The following is a 21,090-nucleotide window of genomic DNA, read 5'->3' as shown; positions in this document are numbered from 1 at the left end:
ATTAATACCAGAAAAAAAGGAGACTTTTAGTAAAAGGCATTACTAGAGATACAAGGTTTACTTCATAAAATTTCAATTCATGTAACAATTTTATATTTGTGTGGCCTCAAATATATAAAGCAAAATTCACAGAACTATATCTAAGTAGGGATAACTCAACAATTGTCTCATTAATAGAACAAGCAAATAAAACTTCTTAATTAAGAGCAGAGAAGATCTGAACAACGTATTACAAACAATGTAATGGCTTTATGTAGACGACTGCATGCAGCATCTGCAGAACATGCACTCTTTTCAAGTGCCCACAAACCTTCACTAAGGTTAAACATGTGCTGGGCCATAAAGCAAATCTCAACACATTTCAAAGGAGAGCAGTCAGATGGAGCATGTTTTGTAACCACAATAACAAAAATATAACTAGGAAATTCCCATGTTTGGAAGTTAAAAAATACTCTTCTAAATAACCCATGGAATCTGTTGTGATTTCCCAATTTTCATTCCTGACTTTTTTTGTGCTTTTCTTTTTCAATCACATCAGAGGTTTACCAATTTTCAGTCTTTTCAAAGTCCCAACCTTGACTTTGTTGGTCTTCTTTATTGTGTTGTTTGCTGTTTCATCAACGTTTGCCCTCGTTCTTATCTCTTTCAACTTTTAAAAAGATAGTCAATTTAACAACATTTGTATAAAATTTTTATAAAATACAGAGCATTTTTATTAAGCCTTAAAATAATCTTGTAAACAGGACCTTTCCCTCATTTTACAGATGAGAAAATGATAGAACAGGAAATAAATTCGTATTATTGCATTGAATGGAATATGGCCCTATGGTTTGCACCCAAGACCAGAGGAACTTCGCCTGCTCCTCTCTGGGGCTTTGCCCTGCCCACCTCAGGACCACTACTTATCCTCTGAGATCTTAAGCGACACTAACCAGAAATAGCCATGGTTAAGACAGTGGAAGTCTGGCTCTCACCAACCCTTCCTACAGTAATCTCCAGCACATCTGAGTATTGCTGGGAAACACAGGGGAAACAAAATATACCATGTGAGTGAGCAAGCTGCCCAGGCCAGAGAAGCAAGCATGAGGCAGCCCTCGACCCCCAACACGTGTGGTTACTGGCCTCAGTCGGAGGCTCCTCTGCTGAGCCCTTTTGCAGCCCGACAAAGACAAAACATGTTTAGAGACAATGGATTGCTTACTTAGAAGCAAGATACCTCTCAGGAACATCCAAAACATCACTTTTCTCATGTTTCTTCTGAAGTTGTGTCTGAGTAAGGGGTGGTCCTTGAGGGATTTCCTTGACTTCCAGGTAAGAGTTGTCCTCCATTACCCAAGCATCTAGATGCTGAGTCCCTGGACAGGGCCACTACACTTACTCATTAGACTTACTCCATACATTCTTATGCAAATACTTCTCATTCTAGGCAGCCTTCTAAGGACCTGAACACTACTAATGCTTCCAACCCTCATTACAATCTATGAGGTTGCTACTATTATCATCTTTACAAAAGACAGGTGAGGGCCTGGCATGGTAGCCTGTGGCTGCTCAGGCCTGTAATCTCAGCACCTTGGGAGTCTGAGGCTGGACAGATTACTTGAGGGCAGGAGTTCGAGACCAGCCCAGCCAACAATGATGAAACCCTGTCTCTACCAAAAATACCAAAGTTAGCCTGGCATGGTGGTGCATGCCTATAATCCCAGCTACTCTGGAGGCTGAGGCATGAGAATTGCTTGAGCTCAGGAGGTGGAGGTTGTAGTGAACTGAGATCATGCTGCTACACTCCAGCCTGGGCGACAGAGCAAGACTGTCTTTTTTAAAAAAAAAAAAAAAAAAAAAAAAAAAAGACAGGTGAGGACATTCTAGTTTAGTTTCTTGCCTAAATTCATCTGGAAAAAAGTGAGAGTCCTTATTTGAACTCAGGTTTACTGGTAGAGAGACCATGTCCTCAGTCACTATACTTCACTGCCTCTACACAAGTTTCCTGCAGTTTCCTTAGCACAATGACACTATCCATAGCCTCAGAAAAACTGCCAGGTCTAAATGAGAACGGCTCCTCAGTAGGAAGAAAATTGAAGTACTATATTCTGCTTCCTTCTCCATCTCTCTAGGTCAAGGCCCTTAGCTGAAGCTGAAGAAGAGGAATGAAGGGTCTTCCCAGCCCAGGGACTCCCTGGGTACAGCTGTGGCAAATTCCTCAAGGTCTTGATGCAGACAGACGTCAGGTCCCCAATGTCTGTCTTCAGCTAACACATCTTCAGGTGTTGTCCTAGTGGTGATCCTCTTGTTTTTGAATCCCATGAAGGAAAATTTCCCTGCATTGCAGGACTGGTGTTCAGTACCGTTTCACACCCAGTGTCTCCATACATGAAACATGAAATTATTTTCCAGGCTTTCACCTTCAGACAAATTTGCTAAGAAAGATGTGCACTCCTATGGAAGGCTATTCCATACTCACTGTTTCTTTTCAGGCTTTTCCTTTCTCTTTCTCCTCCCCACTTTTCCCTCCCCCTTTATTTTTCCCACTTGCATATCATTCTCTGGAAGGAATTGGGGATGGTCCCTAAACCACGTTCCGTCCCTGATCTGAGCAGGCACAGCTGCACCAGTTCATTAGGTCTGTGCTACAACGCAGACCCCTCATGTCTGGGAGCAGCCTGCATGGCTTGTATCTGGCTGTAGGTACACTTGAGGACCTGGGCCCATTTCCGGAGCATGTGAGTAGATGGGGGCCGCAGTAGGAGCTTGTCTGGTGCTTGGGGGGCTGAGGCACTCAGAATCCCCACCTGAGCTGTGGCCATCCTCTCCTTTGTTATTTAGCCTGCATCTTCCCCAAAAGTAGACAGTGCCTTAGGTTCAGCTGGAGCTCAAGTACGGGAGCTCTCCTGTGTGAGGAGCACATGGAAACCTGAGGTTAAAAATAGCCAGCGCTGGTCTCATCTTCAGCAAAAGGAAGCCCAATTCATGTCCCCATGACTACTGGGAACAAGTACTCCACGGCACCCTCCTTCTTGCCCAGACACCAGCCCTGACAGAGACCAGCCCTGCAGGAGGATGCCTGGGCACTTCCATAGCTGCCTTTACTCAGGTCATCCCAGTTCCTACTCCTCTCTCAGAAAACCCAATTCAACGTCCTGCCTAGATGTCACCACTTCCTCCCTCTTGGTTGGTCCTAGTCACCATCCTCTGATCACGTGCAGTCTTAATTCAGACATCCATTAGGGTGGTTCCGCTCACAGCCTTTCTCCTTTTATTCATCCTTACCTGCCAGCATCTACTCCTGCTGCCATCCTCTCCCACCCAGTACGTGGGACAGGGACGGTGCCTAGTAAATCCTCAAGTATTTGCTGAATAAACCAGTCCAAGTCTGTGTATAGGGTCAGGCTTCCCAGTGTCATGTGCAAAGAAGGATAGAGAGCAAGTATGACCAGAACAGTCCAAAGTGGAGCAATGGCAGAAATGCTCCATCTCCCTTTCCTCCCTCAACTACACCCTTCCCCACTGCAGCCATCAAAACTTACTGGTAGAGGTTTGGATACAAAGTGAAAGAATTATACTCCTAGAAAAGAGCATGGAAATTATCTGGCTAGAGAGGTAGGAGTCCTAGAGGGAGATGGGAAACTACATGGCTGAGATTGTTCTCTTGTAAAGACAGTGGGTTTTGAAACCAGAGACCAGACTTAGAATTCAGCCTTTACTGATTGGCCCACTCACAGTATTCTCAGACAGGTTACTCAATTCTCAGAAGAGTCTATTTTTACCCTTGAGTTACCTAGTTAACAGCTTCATACACAGCAGTATTTTATGTTCAATTCTACACAGTCCTGTCAGAGCTGTGTGTGGTGACTGACCACTCACACAACTTACCTGCTCCCATGGGTTAGGATCTGGCCCAGTATGAGGATCACATGGCTCCACTGTGGTCTCCTCAAAATCTATCCTGTGCTCCTCTTAGGGAGGCACCTTCTAACTTCTGGTGAAACCAGCCGAGCTGCTAGCCCTGTGGGATGAGTCCACTGCCCTCTCTGGTTTGGATCTGGTATATAACTTACCCACACAAAGATCTGACACATAAATGGCTCTTGGGTATCCTGCATCTAAACTCACAGCCCGTTTTGATTTAAGGAATTTCTTTATTGGAATTCCACTTTACCTCGCCACAAGGAGCTGGCTTTCATGACAAAGAGAAAGTGAGCCCTGAACAAAGTATTCGTTAACATTTTACAACAGACAATATACACATATGCTGCATGACATCTTTACAATAACATATTCCAAACAATCAAACATTTAACAGGATTAAGAAACATTAATTTCCTTCTCTCTAGATGACTGGTACTTAGCTTTTTAGCTTCTGCACTAAGATGCGTTCCTTCTCAGCATTTCTATTCATAGGAATCCCTGAATCAATTCTGTCATGTAAGGTGCAAATTCATGTTGACGGTGTGTTCCATTAGTTACTGAATGTGTCAAAATCCTCTCCACGGTAGAACCTTTTATTGTAGCATGTGTGAATACCACTTCCAGGTTATCCCTCATCACAAATTCATCATTATGGGAATTCATCTGAAACTTTAAAAAAGTTTCATCCATTCAACTAATGTTTCACAATAGTACATTCATCAATTTGCATTTTTTATGAGTGACTCTCTCCTATCTCCTGTTAGACTTGTAAGTCTATGCTTTCTACTTTTCCTAAAAGGAAATCCAAATTTTGTTTCAGAAGTCATTATCACTGCCCCTCCCAAACCAATTACATCAAGTTTATACTTAAAGACCACTAACATTAAGTAAATTTATATTCCCTGAAACCTACCTCTCCCTGAATTTGCCTGTTGGAGGCCTTTCTCAGTTTTCCCACTGACCAATGTGTAATTGGGATTCAAAGCTATACCTGAATTTCCTACATTTCTAGTAACAGAATTTACCAAACATGAACATTCTGATGGTGATTATGTAACTTCTAATTGAAGTCCCTTCCTCATCTGTGTTTTATGTCCAGAAATGTCTACTAATTTTGAAGACATTGCTTCACATTCCATCACTTGGGTAGGTTTTTATCTCAAGTATGGACTATTTTATATCCCATAAGCGCTGAACTACTTTGATAAACTGGAGCCTTTCTTGCTCGCTATGATTGAAAATCACATAGAAAGGATTCCTCCCAATCTTCTAGGATGGTTTCATTTACACTGTGTAAATTACAAGCCATGACCCCATACATTCTCACATTCATAAGGTATTTCTTCCATTTGAGTTCAGAGACTTGGTGAGCTCTGCCTGCTACAGAGGCAGCCTCATCCTGCTCCCATCCAGGGCACTCCCTCCCTCATAGGTTCTCTTCTGGGGTGTGCCACTATAACTTCCCACATATATCACACTTAAAGACTCCTCTCCAGTATGGGTTCTTTTATGCTTGGTGAGATTTGATCGGATATTGAAAGCCTTACCACACTCATTACATCGGTATGGCTTCCTTCCAGTGTGGATCCTTTTGTGCTGGTCAAGGACTGATCTATAATTGAAGGATTTCCCACACTCACAATTATAGGGCTGCTTCCCCTGGTGGACACTTTTATGGTTGATAAGACTTGAGTGTGAGATGTATGCCTTCCCACACTCATCACATTCATAGGGTTTCTCACCTGTGTGGATCCTTTTATGCACTGTGAGGCCTGAGCTGTTCCTGAAGGCCTTCCCACACCTATCACACACATAGGGTTTCTCCCCTGTGTGGACCCTCTTGTGCTGAGAAAGGAGAGAGCTGTAACTGAAAGATTTCCCACACTCGACACACTTGAAGGGTTTCTCTCCAAGATGGACTCTTTTATGGCTTATAAGAGTTCTGCTTGAGAAAAAAGCTTTTCCACACTCATCGCATGGATGCGGTGTCTTGCCGGGGTGGGTACTTTTATGGTTAATAAGGCTTGAGTGTGAGATGTAGGCTTTTCCACACACGTCACATTCATAGGGCTTCTCCCCAGTATGGATTCTCTTATGAACTTTAAGGCTCGAGTTGTTTCTGAAGACCTTCTCACACCTGTCACATTCATAGGGTTTCTCTCTAGTGTGGACCCTTTTGTGCTGAGAAAGAAGTGATGTGTAATTAAAAGATTTCTCACACACATCACATTTGTAGGGCTTCTCCCCAAGATGAACTTTTTTGTGGTTTATAAGGGTTCGGTATGTGATGAAGGCCTTCTCACACTCATCACACTTAAAGGGCTTCTCCCCGGGGTGGACGCTTTTATGATTTATAAGGCTCGAGAGGGAGATGTACGCTTTCCCACATTCTTCACATTTGTAAGGTCGTTCCCCAGTGTGGATTCGTTTATGTACTTTAAGGCCGGAATTATTTCTGAAAGCTTTTCCACACTCATCACACCCAAAGGGTTTTTCCCTGGTATGAATCCTTTTATGCTGCTCAAGGGCAGAGCTGTAGTTGAAGGATTTCTCACAATAGCTACATTTATAGGGCTTCTCCCCAAGGTGGATTCCTTTGTGATTTTTAAGGCTAGAGCGTGAGATATAGGCTTTCCCACACACATCACACTTATAGGGTTTCTCCCCAGTATGCAGCCTCCTGTGGACTTTGAGGCCTGCATTGTTTCTGAACGTTTTCCCACACACATCACATACATAAGGTCTCTCTCCGGTGTGAATAGTTTTGTGCTGAAGAAGAAGTGAGTTATAACTGAAGGACTTCCCACACTCCTTACACTCATGGGCTTTCTTTCCAGGGTGAATGCTTTTATGGACTGCGAGGCCTGAGCTATAGCTGAATGCTTTGCCACAGACATCACACTTGTAAGGTTTCTCTCCCGTGTGGATCCTTTTATGCACTATGAGGCCTGAGCTGTTCCTGAAAGCCTTCCCACATTCGTCACATTCATAAGGTTTCTCTCCAGTGTGGATGACTTTATGCTGAATGAGAAGAGAGCTATAATTAAAAGATTTCTCACACTCATCACATTTATAGGGTTTATCTCCAAAGTGGATGCTTTTATGGTTGAGAAGTGTTCTACAAGTAATGAAGGCCTTCCCACACTCATCACATTCATAAGGTTTCTCGCCCGTGTGGATCCTTTTGTGGACCCTAAGGCCAGAGCTGTTACTGAAGGTTTTCCCACAGATGTCGCATTCATAGGGCTTCTCCCCCGTGTGGATCCTTTTGTGGACTCGGAGCCCAGAGCTGTTCCTGAAGGCCTTTCCACACTCACCGCACTCATAGGGCTTCTCCCCAGTGTGGATCCTTTTATGCTGGTCCAGAACAGAGCTATAATTGAAGGATTTTCCACATTCATCGCATTTGCAGTTCTTCTCCCCAGAATGGGTGCTTTTGTGGTTTATGAGGCTGGAGTAGGACATGTAGGCTTTCCCACATTCCTCACACGCGTACGGCTTCTCCCCAGTGTGGATCCGCTTGTGGACCCGAAGGCTGGAGCTGCTTCGGAAGGTCCCTCCACAGTCGTCACATTCATAGCGCTTCTCCCCAGTGTGCATAATTTTATGTTGAACAAGGCGGGAATTATATTTGAAGGATTTCCCACATTCATCACATTTATGTAATTTCTTAACAGCATTGGTTTTCTGCTGTAGACTAGGGTGGGAGGTTCCATTAATGTTCTCCACACATTTGCCTTGCTCACTGCCTCTCTGTCCTACAGGCATAGTCTGGTGTGTGATATGCTGTGGGCTCAGACGCAAGCTCTTCTCAGATGCCTCACCTTCCTGTTCTGTCTTTGTATTTGCTGTACTCTTGGCTGTGCTGATTGCTTCCCTGATGCAGCTTTTGTCTTCCTTCATCCTGTTTTCCACAGGTTTTTCCTGCTGACTCTCTACCTTGCTATCCCAAACACACGTGTCACCAACCTTAGACTCAGGCACAGGATCCCTGTGAAGACCTTCCCCTTTCGGCCACTTAGATTCTGTATTTCCAGCATTTGCATATTCTTCAGCTGGTTCCTCATCCTCAGTGCTCGTCTTCAAATGTGACACTAAACCGAGAAAATGAAAAGGACACCTGTTCACTCTCTTTAAAAACGAACAAACTGGAATAACAACAAACAACAAAGTTTGCTCGCTCAACTGACAAACACTTACTGACAACACACTGTGTGATAAGTACCATGTACTGTTTTTTAAGTACTAGGGATACAACAATGAATATGACAAAAGTTCTGCCCCTGTGGAACTAATGTTAAAATGCTAGAGCCCTGGATTTTCAATGGAACAATGAGCTTTTCTATTCTTGCATAACAGCTTAGCATTGGGCAAGGTGAAATGATTCACAGAACCATGGGCAACATCAATCAGTTTTTAAACAATGTCATCCAGTCATGGAAAAACAAACAAGAGGGCAGAAGAAATCTCTGAGGAATAGAAGCAGAAAAATTCCTAAGTAAGACAAAAGTTAGGTGAAACTTTTTTTTAAATTGTGAAAAGTGAGACAAAATCAGCAGAGGACAGACAACACTAAAGAGAAAAAATCAGTACCTGGGGAGGGGTATCAGGGAGAAGGCTATGAAACCATGAAGACAGTTACTGCAGAAATGAGAAAGAAGGCAACCTGCATATTACATATTAAAATATATCATTAAACCTCTATAATTAAAATAGTGTGGTCCTGGTACATAGACAGGCAGAGGGAATAGAACAGGAAGTCCAGACACTGTCCCAGGTAGACACAGAAATTAATAATAAAGATGATATCTGCAATTACCGGAGAAAAGATGGTCCTTTTAATAGTGTTGTAGCAACTATGAAGCCGTATAGAAAAAGATAAAATCAGGGCCGGGTGTGGTGGCTCACACCTGTGATCCCACCAAAATCAGGGCCGGGCACGGTGGCTCACACCTGTGATCCCACCAAAATCAGGGCCAGGCGCAGTGGCTCACACCTGTGATCCCACCAAAATCAGGGCCGGGCACCGTGGCTCACACCTGTGATCCCACCAAAATCAGGGCTGGGCGCGGTGGCTCACACCTGTGATCCCACCAAAATCAGGGCCGGGCACCGTGGCTCACACCTGTGATCCCACCAAAATCAGGGCCAGGCGCAGTGGCTCACACCTGTGATCCCACCAAAATCAGGGCCGGGCATGGTGGCTCACACCTGTGATCCCACCAAAATCAGGGCTGGGCGCAGTGGCTCACACCTGTGATCCCACCAAAATCAGGGCCGGGCACGGTGGCTCACACCTGTGATCCCACCAAAATCAGGGCCGGGCACGGTGGCTCACACCTGTGATCCCACCAAAATCAGGGCCGGGCGCAGCAGCTCACACCTGTAATCCCACCACTCTGGGAAGCTGAGGTGGGTGGATCACGAGGTGAAGCAATTGAGACCACCCTGGCCAACGTGGTGAAGCCCTGTCTCTAGTAAAAATACAAAAATTAGCTGGGCGTGGTGGCGTGCACCTGTAATCCCAGCTACTCGGGAGGCTGAGCCAGGAGAATCACTTGAACCTGGGAGGCAGAGGTTGCAGTGAGCCGAGATTGTTCCACTGCACTCCAGCCTGGTGACAGAGGGAGACTCCATCTCAAAAAAAAAAAAAAAAAAAAAGGAAAAGAAAAAGATATAATTAGATCCCATTCTTCACACCACACACACACAAATAAACTCCATATGGAATAGAGCTCTAAATATAAAAGAGCTGTACAAATGCTAGAAAACATGGGTAAATGCCTCCACGCCTTGAATATAGAGAAAGTTTTCTAACAATGACTCATACGCAACAAAAGACTGATATGGGCCGGGCGCGGTGGCTCAAGCCTGTACACTTTGGGAGGCCGAGACGGGCGGATCACGAGGTCAGGAGATCGAGACCATCCTGGCTAATATGGTGAAACCCCGTCTCTACTAAAAATACGAAAAACTAGCCGGGCGAGGTGGTGGGCGCCTGTAGTCCCAGCTACTCGGGAGGCTGAGGCAGGAGAATGGCGTAAACCCGGGAGGCGGAGCTTGCAGTGAGCTGAGATCCGGCCACTGCACTCCAGCCTGGGCGACAAAGCGAGACTCCGTCTCAAAAAAAAAAAAAAAAGACTGATATGTTTTCAAAAATTGAAGAAAAATAAACTAAAAATCATGCAGGTAAACAGGCAAAAAGATAAACAGACAATTCTTTTAAGTGATCCTTAAACATTCAACTTGATTCATAATAAGAGAAAGGCAAATAAGAACTACTGTAAAACACCACTTCTCACCTGTCATATTAGCAAATGTTCAAAGCTTGACAATACACTGTTGACAAGGCTGTGGAGGAAACAGGCACTCTCATACACTGCTGGGAATGCAAACCGGCACAGCCCTTTTAAGGGGAATTCACCAATATCTAACAAAACCATATATGCATTTACCCAGAAATCCTATTTTATGAATTTATAAAAAAATATAAAAATATAAAACATGTACGTGCACAGAGTGATGATTCATTATAGCATTATTTGTCACTGCAAAATCTGGAAACCTACGTAAATCTCCAAGCACAGAAGACTGGTTAAATAAACTGGCACATATGCACAATGGAGTATTAAAAAAGGATGAGGAGCATTTCTGAATTGATATGGAGCAATTTGTATATCCTAAAGTCAAAAGGTCAAAGTGAAAAAGAGTAATACACATGCTACGTTTTGTGTAGGAAAGAAAACAGGAAAAGCAGCACGTATGTGTTTCTCTTTATAGTAATGATAAACCAGAAAACAATGAGGTTCATTGCCTACAAGGGAGGAGTGTGGAGAATGGAGCAGAAGGAATGGGGGAGAGAGACTGAGTATATAGCCTTTTTAATAGTTTTTACTATACAAAATACATGATAATATTCTACATATTCAAACAATAAAATTAAACATCAAGAGGATGGGAAAGGGGAAAAACTGCTAAAACAGAAAACAAATCAACCTACTTGCATTTCACATGAATACCACAATCGCAGGAAGAGAACAAACAAAAAGGAAACACAGAACTAATCTAGGCAACTTAGAAACTATTTGACTACCTAAGTCCATTCAGTCTGGGGAAAGCTGGAGGCGGGGCAGTGGCAGTGGGAAGAGGCACAAACAATTCAACTGTTAGCAGGTTTTCTGCAGAGGTATGAACAGCAATTCTGAAACAACTTAAGATGTATTAAGAACTTGAGTAAATGTGTTGATTTTGTTGGGCTCAGGGCTCTCCTAAAGAAAGGGACATAAAAATAAGGAATAAAGGAAGGCAAAAATGAATCCTGGGATGAATTCGAAGTACTGGTGTGAACTTATGATTTCTAAATCACATATATGTGCACGCATGTATATTCAAGTCCGTATAGCTGTATGCATATATCTGCATGTATTTCCTAGTTCTGTTTGCTGAAAGCCCAAAAAACAAAAACACTCCAGTGGTAATGAGCACATCTAGTACCCTCATTCTGGGTCTCTATTACCATTACTTACTAAAAGGAACCACAGCTTCTCAAAGAAATGGCTGATTTCAGGCTGAGAGCTGGAAACATACAAGAAGAACATCATGTTACACCAGCAAGTAAAGAGAGGCTCAAAAACAGGGTAGGGACATGCTGCAAGACCCAGCTTGCACATCCAGTGTTCAAGCACCATAATAACTTTAGGCACCATAATAACTAAGTATAGTGATACACTATAAACCACTGAAGATAGGCTTTCATGAGTCTACACAGGTACAAACAGGATAGAAATGGAGGCCTCTTGCTTACAGCAGAATGTGAGTGCTGGTTGATAAACGTAGAAGGAATACCAGAATTGGAAAAATCAGCTTTCTGCAACTATCACAGTAAAGACTGGATCAGGAGAGAATCATCAATGAATTCCACGTCTAAGAGGAAATTCTGAAAGGGGCAGGATATCTGCATAGCCTTAAACATTTATAATGCTTAAGTTATTTACAAGGGGGAAAAATGCAAGAGTGGAGAGACAATGCCTTGGCCAGGTGTTCTAATTTAACACCTCCAGTGGGGCATATGGACATAACATGCTTTCAGTTGGGAGAAGGACACATCACCAATGAGAATGCATTACCTGAACTGAATCAGCAGGTAAACTCAAAATGAAAAATGTTTTCTACTAAAACAGAGGGTGGAGAGAAGAGGGGGGACTATACTTTTCAAATACATCATTTTCATAAAAGACGAAGAGCTGTAGAAATGTTCCAGATTAAAGAAGGCTAAAGAGATCTGACCACTAGATTAAATTCCTGACCCTGACTGGATCTGCAGTGGAGGGAAAATTGTGATAGAAACAATTATATCAGCTGACAAAGGTGGAATATGGATGGTAGACTAGGTAAAAGCAGTATCAACTTCAAATTGACTCAATTTGAAAACTGTACTGTAGTTATCTATGAGACTATCCCAATCCTTGGGAAATACACTGAAGTATTTTGGGATAAAGGGCCATAATGTACATAACTTACCTACAAATGGTTTAGAAAAATACTAGCATGTATGAAAGACAGCAAGAGGACAAAATGACCATCCTGGCTAACACGGTGAAACCCCGTCTCTACTAAAAAATACAAAAAACTAGCCGGACGTGGTGGCGGGCGCCTGTAGTCCCAGCTACTCGGGAGGCTGAGGCAGGAGAATGGCGTGAACCCGGGAGGCGGAGCTTGCAGTGAGCCGAGATCCGGCCACTGCACTCCAGCCAGCCTGGGCGGCAGAGCGAGACTCCGTCTCAAAAAAAAAAAAAAAAAAAAAAAAAAAGGACAAAATGAAGTCAAATGTTAACTGCAGGTAAATCTGAGTAATGGGTATCTTTCTACTGTTCGTATTCTTGATTTTTTTCTGTGCATTTAAAATTATTACCAAACAAAAAGTTTTCAAAATGTCGGAAAGCAAATTTGTTTCCTCTTCTACACCTTCCCCTCCAGGTACTGCTTCGCCATCCTACTGCCTGTTACATCTGGAAAAGTGGTCTTCACATCCCACTCCCACTCCCCTCATGCCTCATTTCTTCCACTCAGACCCCACTGCATTAGCTTCTTCAGGGTGGTGCTTGCCCTCCGGGCTGCTGCCCCCTGGATGTTTCCGGCCCCTCCTTCCACCTTGAGCCTTTCCTCTTCCGGCTCCCCATACTCCCCTGGGAGCCCTCATGGCTCCCAGCACTCCCACACACCGTCTCAGGTCCTCATCTCTGCCCAAGATCCCTCTCAATTACAGATCCTCATATCCACCTCGCCCCCCACCCTCTGCCTAAATCAGAAGTGGGCTATTTCCCGTGGCCACATCCAAAACAGCCCCGGGGACCGCTGATTCTATTGCCTAAGTAGTTCTGAAGCTCCCACCCCATCCCCCACCTGCTTCTTACCGCTAAGGCCTTAGTTTAAGCCTTCTAAATTCTCTTCTGGACTACTGCCATCGTTTCTCGACCTTCACTCTTATCCCTGCCCAATTCTTTCTCCAACCACTGTCAAGAGTTTTTGTAAAATGCACACCTAGTCACTGGGCAGTGCCAAGTTCTCCCTGGCTACTTACTGTGGCACCTGAAGCCTTCTGCACCAGCCGCCTGTGCAACTGTCACCCCTCACTGCCACTCCACTCACTGATTCTCAGTCTGATCTTTCCTCCTTTGTTTCTTCGACAAGTGGATTATTAGTTTTCTTCCTGTCCTCTGGGATTCCATGTTAGACTGGCTGCTGACTGGCCTGGTCTGCCTAAAATCACAGACACATTGCCACTTACCTCTCTAACCTAAGTGCAGGCCAGGGGCCTCCCTGTTCTGGCTCTGCTTAAACCCCTCTGTTTGGGTTGGAGGCACAATGTCCCGTCACCTGATGTAGTTCATCCAATTCTCTTCTTGAGTGAAATCAAGATGGATTAATAAAAACATGATCTTCACTGAAAATACATGGCTTGAAATGAAATCTATATTAATCAATACTAAGATCCATCAAAAACAGGCAGAAAAGCAACAAGACAGCACTAGAGTACATGCTGCTAAAACATAAAAACAATGCAAAGAATGTAACATAAAAGGATAATTAAGTTATCCTTATAAACAATACTGAAGATGCATTCTAGTATATCAGTTCTTTCTGAGGCTAATTGTTGCGCAAGGAACTTAGACTATTATCTGTATCCTGTTTGTTTTCCGGGCCCTGGGCTATTCCTATCCAAAGAGATGGATATGACAAGGCCCTGCCATCAAGGCGCCTGCAGACTAGTAGGAGAGTCTGGTAGGAAAACAACCATGTGATAAAAATGACAGAGTCTCACTCTGTCGCCCAGGCAGGAGTGCAGTGGCATGATCTCAGCTCACTGCAAGCTCTGCCTCCCAGGTTCACGCCATTCTCCTGCCTCAGCCTCCCAAGTAGCTGGGACTACAGGCGCCCGCCACCACGCCTGGCTACTTTTTTGTATTTTTAGTAGAGATGGGGTTTCACTGCATTAGCCAGAATGGTCTCGATCTCCTGACTTTGTGATGTGCCCACCTCAGCCTCCCAAAGTGCTGGGATTGCAGGCGTGAGCCACCGCACCCAGACCCTTTTTAAAAATTATTATTATTTTCTTTTTTTGAGGCGGAGTCTTGCTCTGTCGCCCAGACTGGAGTGCAGTGGCTCACTGCAAGCTCAGCCTCCTGGGTTCACACCATTCTTCTGCCTCAGCCTCCTGATTAGCTGGGTCTACAGGCGCCCGCCACCACACCCGGCTAATTTTTTGTATTTTTAGTAGAGACAGGGTTTCACTGCGTTAGCCAGGATGGTCTCAATCTCCTGACCTCGTAATCCGCCCACCTCAGCCTACCAAAGTGCTGGGATTACAGGTGTGAGCCACTGCACCCAGAGTTTTTTTTTTTTTTTTTTTTTAATCAGACTGAAGTCTGGAGTGAAATGGCATGGTATCTGGAATTTGCTTTAAAATATTTCCATCAAGAAAAACTAAAAAGGGAAAAGTTAAACAGCAGAATCCTGATAACTGCTGAATCCAAGTGATGGGTATATGGAAGTTCATAAGAAAAAACTTTGGGCCGGGCACAGTGGCTCACGCCTATAATCCCAGCACTTTCGGAGGCCGAGGCAGGCGGGTCACCTGAGGTCAGGAGTTTGAGACCAGCCTGGCCAACATGGTCAAACTCCGTCTCTACTAAAACAAACAAACAAAAAACAAAGAAAATTAGCTGGGTGTGGTGGCGGGCGCCTGTATGTCTGTCTCAAAAAAAAAAAAAAAAAGAGAAGAAAAAAATTTTAAAAAGAAAGATCAGGCAAGGTGCAGTGGCTCACGCCTGTAATCTCAGCACTTTGGGAGGCTGAGGCAGACAGATCACTTGAGGCTAGGAATTCAAGACCAGCCTGGCCAAGGAGGCGAATCCTTGTCTCTACTAAAAACACAAAAATTAGCCAAGTGTGGTGGTGCACACCTGTAGTTCCAGCTACTTGACTTGGGAGGGTGAGGCACAAGAATTGCCTGAACCTGGGAGGCGGAGGTTGCAGTGAGCCAAGATAGCGCCATTGCATTCCAGCCTAGGTGACAGAGCGAGACTCTGTCTCAAAAAAAGAAAAGAAAGATGACTCATACTAGTTGCAGTGGGAGAATGGATTAAGGCAAGACAGGACTGAGTCCTGGAGTTCCAGGAATAAGTCACTATAATCCAATCAAGACTGATGTAGTGGCTAAGTCATGTGTCCCCTATGACACAAGTAAGGAATTACCCCCAAAACACAATTCTTCCATAGAAAGACCCAGAAACTTTTGAATTTCTTAAAAGTTCTAAAGGCAGAATGGGCAAGCCCTTTCTAACCAGTTTTCAACACGTAGCCTGACTCTAATAGCCTGGTTACATCAGTCAAAACTGTCAGACATAGAATGCCATCCACTCCTTCCAAGCTATATATAACCAACAACCTCTGGGTACTTCTGTGCTTCTTTCTTGTTCATGCTCTATCGCCAAGGCCTAGAAAAGTGAATGCAAATAGTAAGAACCTGCCCTAAATTCTTGCTGTCTCTGCCTCCGAGACTCAGGAGCCACTTTTCAAGAGCCTAGACAACTTGTAAGACAGGAACTGTGGCCTGCTCCGGCTGAAAACTCCTTCCTATTAGCAGATTGCAACCAGCCTGGAACTACTGTGAATTTGGAGTCCAACCATATTCCACAAGACAATTTTACCACCTAAGGTTCACGCGTGGATTCTATACCTTAAGTTCTTGCATACTGTATTTGATTTGGAGATGACCAAAGAAAGGAAAAAAGAGAAAGTGACCACAAAATGCTTATCAACCCAGAAGAAAGAGTACCTAGGAGGGGGAAAATGTGCAAAGGAAAGATGGGACTAAGGAATAGAGAAGTGATATGCAGATGAGAAGAGAATATGGTTTGTGTTCTAGCTATTGTTGCATTTGTCTTATGAATATTAGGAATGTAGATGGTTAACGTGAGTTGCTTCTATTGCTTAAATATAGAAATAAGAATGAAAGGTGATTTTTCCTTAAAGTAAAAATCTGAAGTAGAACATTCTCAAACCAAGTAGTGGAGAAGAGATTTCTAGGGAGCAGGTGAGCAAAGGAGATACTAAAAGGGAGGCTGATTTTCTGAATTAAAGCCAGCAGGGACTGGCTTGGAGTCACTGACATAGTCTGTTAGGCTAGTGTAACACTAAATATAGTGACAAGTCGAAGGAGGGAAGGACTACTTAAGTTTTATTTGTTCTTTAAACACTCTACATCAGTGATTTTGATAATGACTGTCATATGTAACAATCTGCCAATATCTGGTTGAGTTAATGTAAAAAAAGAATTTTCTAATGGCTGTTAGGTTTCTTCTTTAAAAATCCTTATCGTAATACACTGTATTGAGTATACCATTGTTTGAAACAACGAAAAATTGGAGATAACCCAAATGCCCCCGAATAGATCTAAAAAAGGACAGAACACCGAAAACATCCAAACAAATGGCCCATCCAATACTTACCACAGCTCCGTAAAACAAAACAGAACAAAACTTCTGTGTTCTGATATGTAGAGACCGGTAAGATAAAGTGAAAGAATCAAGGGGTTAGAAGGATTTCTATCACCTGTGTGATAAAAGCGGGCACTAACTAGTGATATTCGCCAGTACTTGCAGAAAGAAATTTGGAAAAGATACAAAGGAACAAATTACCTAAGAGGGTAGGGCTTAGGAAGATAGCTAAGAGGGATGGAGGAAATCTTTCACTGGTAACTTTTAATATTTTTAATATCCCAGCCATATGAAAGTATTACATATTTCATATTTTTTTTTTTAAGCCTTGGGCTTTCACAAAGAAACGCTCCTGCTGGCCAACTACTTTAAAGGTCTTAGAGCAGCACACCCAGCCCTGGCTTTCCCCAGTGATCTTTTCCGTCCCCCCGCCGGGTTCCCGCAGGCTGTGTCCCCGGGTCTAAGAAACTCCTCGATCTTCCTCTCCCTCCCTAGTTAACGCCTTTTCTGCTGGCAGGAACCCGCGGTAGGTCGCCTCCCCCCGGTGCACCCGTCTGGATGCAGGTGCGCTTCCCCAGGTGAGGGCCAGGACGCGCCTCCGGGGTCTCCATTCACCCTGAAGCAGGAGCTTATCCTCCTCACTCACGGATCAAAACAAAAAGGTGTGTGTCGGGGGAGGGGAGAAGGTCGAATCAGATCGCCCCTAGAGGTCTCTCTGCCCTCGCCATCACTCTCAAGTCCTCGAGTACCAAACCTAACTTCAGAGGGAGCACGAAACGGTGGGTATTTTGAAGCACTAATTTTTAGGAATCCCCCTCCCATCCAAGACGGGGATGAAGAGTTGCGGAACACCGGAGCGGGGCCCTGGCCCTTCTCGGAACACTGAGCAGACCTAGCACGACGCTGGTCCGTTCAGAGGTGGCAGCTGTGGCCCACAGGAGCCCAGTCCGTTCCAGGGGCGCGCCCCGCACCCCGCTGCCTGCCCGAGGTCCTCCCTCCCCTCCGCTCCGCTCCCCAGGAACGCGCTACTGAGATCTGTGCAGGGAGGGGGCACGCTTACTCCCAGATCCCGCCCGAGACCCGCAGGGCGGCCAAGACCCGGCCAAAAAGGGAAGGGCGTGGCAGGCAAGGGCCGGGGGCGGGAGCGCGGGCGGCCGCGGACTCACGTACTGGCTGTGGCGGCGCCGCGGGAGCCCGGCCGCCGGCGGGACAAAAGCGGGGACCGCACGGCCGGAAGAACCCGCGCCGGCCCTGGGGCACTTCCGCGCCCTCTCTGGGACGCTGGAGGACTGACTCGATGGTCCGGCCGCCCGCGCCGGCGGGAGGGAGGGGAGCGCCTGCCTCCGCTATTTATTGAGCGCCAGCTGCAGGGCGCGCGCTGGGGGCGCGGCCAGGAGACCGTGGGCGGGGCTTCCTGTTTCCGTGCATTTTACCTTGGGGGGGTTGGGGGCGGGGCACAGGTAATAAAGTAAATACCTGCCTACGCACCCGCAGGTGTTCCTGAACACGTGACTAGTTGCCAGGTGGGTGCGGGGACGTTCCCGGCAGGGGGGCCTGGCGGGAAATGGGGAACCCGGGAGGGGCGCAGGACAGCGCTGGGCTGGGGACCCACTGCCTTCCCAGCTGGTTGGGGGCTGGCCCGAGAGCACCAGCCGTTCCTGGTCGTCAGCACCAGAGGCGCCCCCGGCTGGGCACTGGGGATGCGGAGAGGGAGCGGCCCCTGGGACCGGGCCGCACTCCCAGCCGGGGCGCCAGCTTGGCAGCGACCTCGCCCCCTGCCCACCCCACCCCCGGTGTCGGCTTCCAAACCCAGGGCCTAAAATGAATTTGAAGACCTTTTTTTTTTTTTTTTAAATTAATTTTTGTGGGTACATAGTAGGTGTCCCTATTTGTCGAGTACGTGAGATATCTTGATACAGACAGGAATGCAATGCGTAATAGTCGTATCAGGGTTAATGGAGTATCCATCACTTCATTTATCCTTTGTGTTACAAGCAATCAAATTATATTCTTAGTTATTTTAAAATATACAACCAAGTTATTGGCTATAGTCAGCCTTTTTTAAAAACAGCAACATTTAAATATTTTTCATATTAAGTTTAAATAATTGCAAAGGGTATATTTTTGGCATGCTGTTAATATTAAAAACAACAAAGTTGCTTTATTCTTTCAGGGGTATCCAATGGAATCTAAATCCCTGAAGATTTGGTATTACCCACTTTTAACACTCATAAGTTTTACATCTTTTGGGGTTTTTTTCCTTGAACTTTTATGTCCCTCACCGGCTTTTTATTCTACTGTAAAAATATTTTCACTCTATGTGCCTCATTGAATTTTATCCTAGTGTATAATTTTATCCTAGTGTATCTGACACCGTGCCTGTCAGATACTAGTGTAAAATAGTTTTATGCATTTTTATTGTTTATTGTTTACCCTAGCATGTATCTCCGTAACGAATTAGATTACACTTTTTTCCCTCTTAGGGTTAATTATTTTCTGGATTATTAGCAAAATTATATATATATATCAAAATGTTTACTGTTAATTCTTAGACAAAAAGTGAAATGCTTTGGAAGCACAACACAACTTGTAATGCGATGGATTTTGTTTTACAGCTCAAATTATTTATATTATTTGAATGAATTTTACATATTGCTGGGGTGAGCCAGTGTTTGGCATCAGCTGGACGCCTATTTTTCATTGTCATACATGTGGGTGCTGAGACACAGTGTTCACTTAAGTAGAGGGAATGGGCGTTTCATTGTAGCACTAAGCCCTTGACCGCATTTGGGCTTCACACCACAACCCCACCCACCTCAAAGAAAGTCTGGGCGAGTTAACAGGCAGCGGCAACTCCTAAGGAGGAGTAGAGCCCCAGGCCCAGGCCTGCAGCTTTAGGTGAGAGCACCAGGGCCAGTAGAGGATTGGGAGGTGATTCCCCTAGAGCTGCCCCCAAAGGACAGCCAGATGCTTGCAGCTGTTGAGCCCTTGAAATGTGGGCAGTGCTGCTGAGGATCTGAATTTTTAATTACATTTAATTTAAATAGCCACATGTGGCTATGGCTGCCTTATTGGCTAGCACAGCTCTAGAAGGAGCTTTGGGTGGTCCTCACAGGCCTCCAGAATTAAAGCTGCCCTTAAAGGTTCATGGTAGTCAAAGCCTGGGTTTTTACCTCTAGGCAACAAGACAGAAAAATATTCACGTCCAGGTTGGAACACTTCGCTCCATGAAAGGTGGTATGTGTGCGGAAGGGATTATGGGAAACCCACATAAATCATCTTAAGTCAGATGCTTTTTATTTTATCTTATTGTTTGTTTGTTTTGAGACAAGCTCTCACTTTGTTGCCCAGGCTGGAGTGGTGTGGCATGATCATGGCTCACTGCAGCCTCGACCTCCCAGGCTCAAGGGATCCTCCCACCACAGCCTCCCAAGTAGCTGGGACTACAGGTGCATGCCACCACAGCCCCACTAATTTTTGTATTTTTTGTAGAGATGGGCCCTCACTATGTTGCCCAGGCTGGCCTCAAACTGCTGGGCTCAAGTGACCCATCTGTCTTGGCCTCCGGAAGTGTTAGAGTTACAGGCGTGAACCACCATGCCTGTCAGATACTTTTTATTTTAGATGATGATTTTTCTTCCTTGAGCCTTGTTATATTGCAGGTACCTTTCATTTGGCCTGTGTCTACATAACACACACAGACACACATACACACAGACACAGGACACACACTTGCCTTTCTAACACCTGTCTTTTAGGGATATCTACAGGTCAGAGCTGAGTTCAGTAGGGCAGTCACTATTCACATGTAGCTTATGGTAGTGTGAATTGAGATGTGCTGTAAATGTAAAATCCACACCACATTTCTAAGACTTTGTAGGAAAAGAGAATGTAAACTATCTTACTAATAATTTTTAATGTTGATTACATGGTGAAATAATATTTTGACTATATTGGGGTAGATCAAATACATGGTTACAATGAATTTTACCTGTTCCTTTTTACTTTAAATGCATCTACTAGAAGATCAGAAGTCACATACTTGGCTCACATTACATTTCCATTGAACAGCACTGCTCTAGGAGGCCAGTAGGTGCAGCAATGAGGTTGTTTGGGTTTGCTCTTGCTTTGGGGGCTCATCTACCTCCCTTTGGAGTGGTTTAAGTACAAACTAATGTTGAGCTATGCC

General features: G+C 44.8%; 2 protein-coding genes and 1 long non-coding RNA gene across 5 annotated transcripts in view; 1 reads left to right on the top strand and 2 right to left on the bottom strand.

Annotated features, from left to right (window-relative positions):
• Positions 1-685: 685 nt before the first annotated feature.
• Positions 686-18,218, bottom strand: ZFP62 (ZFP62 zinc finger protein). 3 transcript variants are annotated; one of them, XM_050795148.1, is made up of 3 exons: positions 10,206-10,372; positions 5,646-7,997; positions 686-2,885 (listed from the first exon to the last, which is right to left on the bottom strand). In XM_050795148.1, exons 1-3 carry the CDS (start codon positions 10,210-10,212, stop codon positions 2,857-2,859), a joined length of 2,388 nt encoding a protein of 795 aa, XP_050651105.1. In that variant the 5' UTR covers positions 10,213-10,372; the 3' UTR covers positions 686-2,856. The 3 variants fall into 3 exon arrangements, with proteins under 3 accessions (XP_050651105.1, XP_050651104.1, XP_050651103.1); XM_050795147.1 differs by lacking the exons at positions 686-2,885; positions 10,206-10,372 and adding an exon at positions 18,072-18,218 and having other exon boundaries at positions 4,114-7,997; XM_050795146.1 differs by lacking the exon at positions 686-2,885 and having other exon boundaries at positions 4,114-7,997; positions 10,206-10,371.
• On the bottom strand, positions 8,503-9,746 carry LOC126957376 (uncharacterized). The gene is made up of 3 exons (XR_007726730.1): positions 9,158-9,746; positions 9,029-9,071; positions 8,503-8,899 (listed from the first exon to the last, which is right to left on the bottom strand). It is a non-coding gene; the product is annotated as an uncharacterized LOC126957376 (long non-coding RNA).
• Positions 18,219-18,390: 172 nt separating the features above from the next.
• The window catches only part of BTNL8 (butyrophilin like 8), a 79,330-nt gene continuing 76,630 nt past the window's right edge, over positions 18,391-21,090 (top strand). The window contains exon 1 of the mRNA XM_050795150.1: positions 18,391-18,424. The gene's annotated coding sequence lies outside the window, so the exon portion shown is untranslated. The remainder of the gene's footprint in view (positions 18,425-21,090) is intronic.

The sequence above is a fragment of the Macaca thibetana genome, chromosome 6, assembly GCF_024542745.1.
Source record: "Macaca thibetana thibetana isolate TM-01 chromosome 6, ASM2454274v1, whole genome shotgun sequence".
Taxonomy (NCBI): domain Eukaryota; kingdom Metazoa; phylum Chordata; class Mammalia; order Primates; family Cercopithecidae; genus Macaca; species Macaca thibetana.
This window is presented reverse-complemented; position numbering and strand designations above follow the sequence as displayed.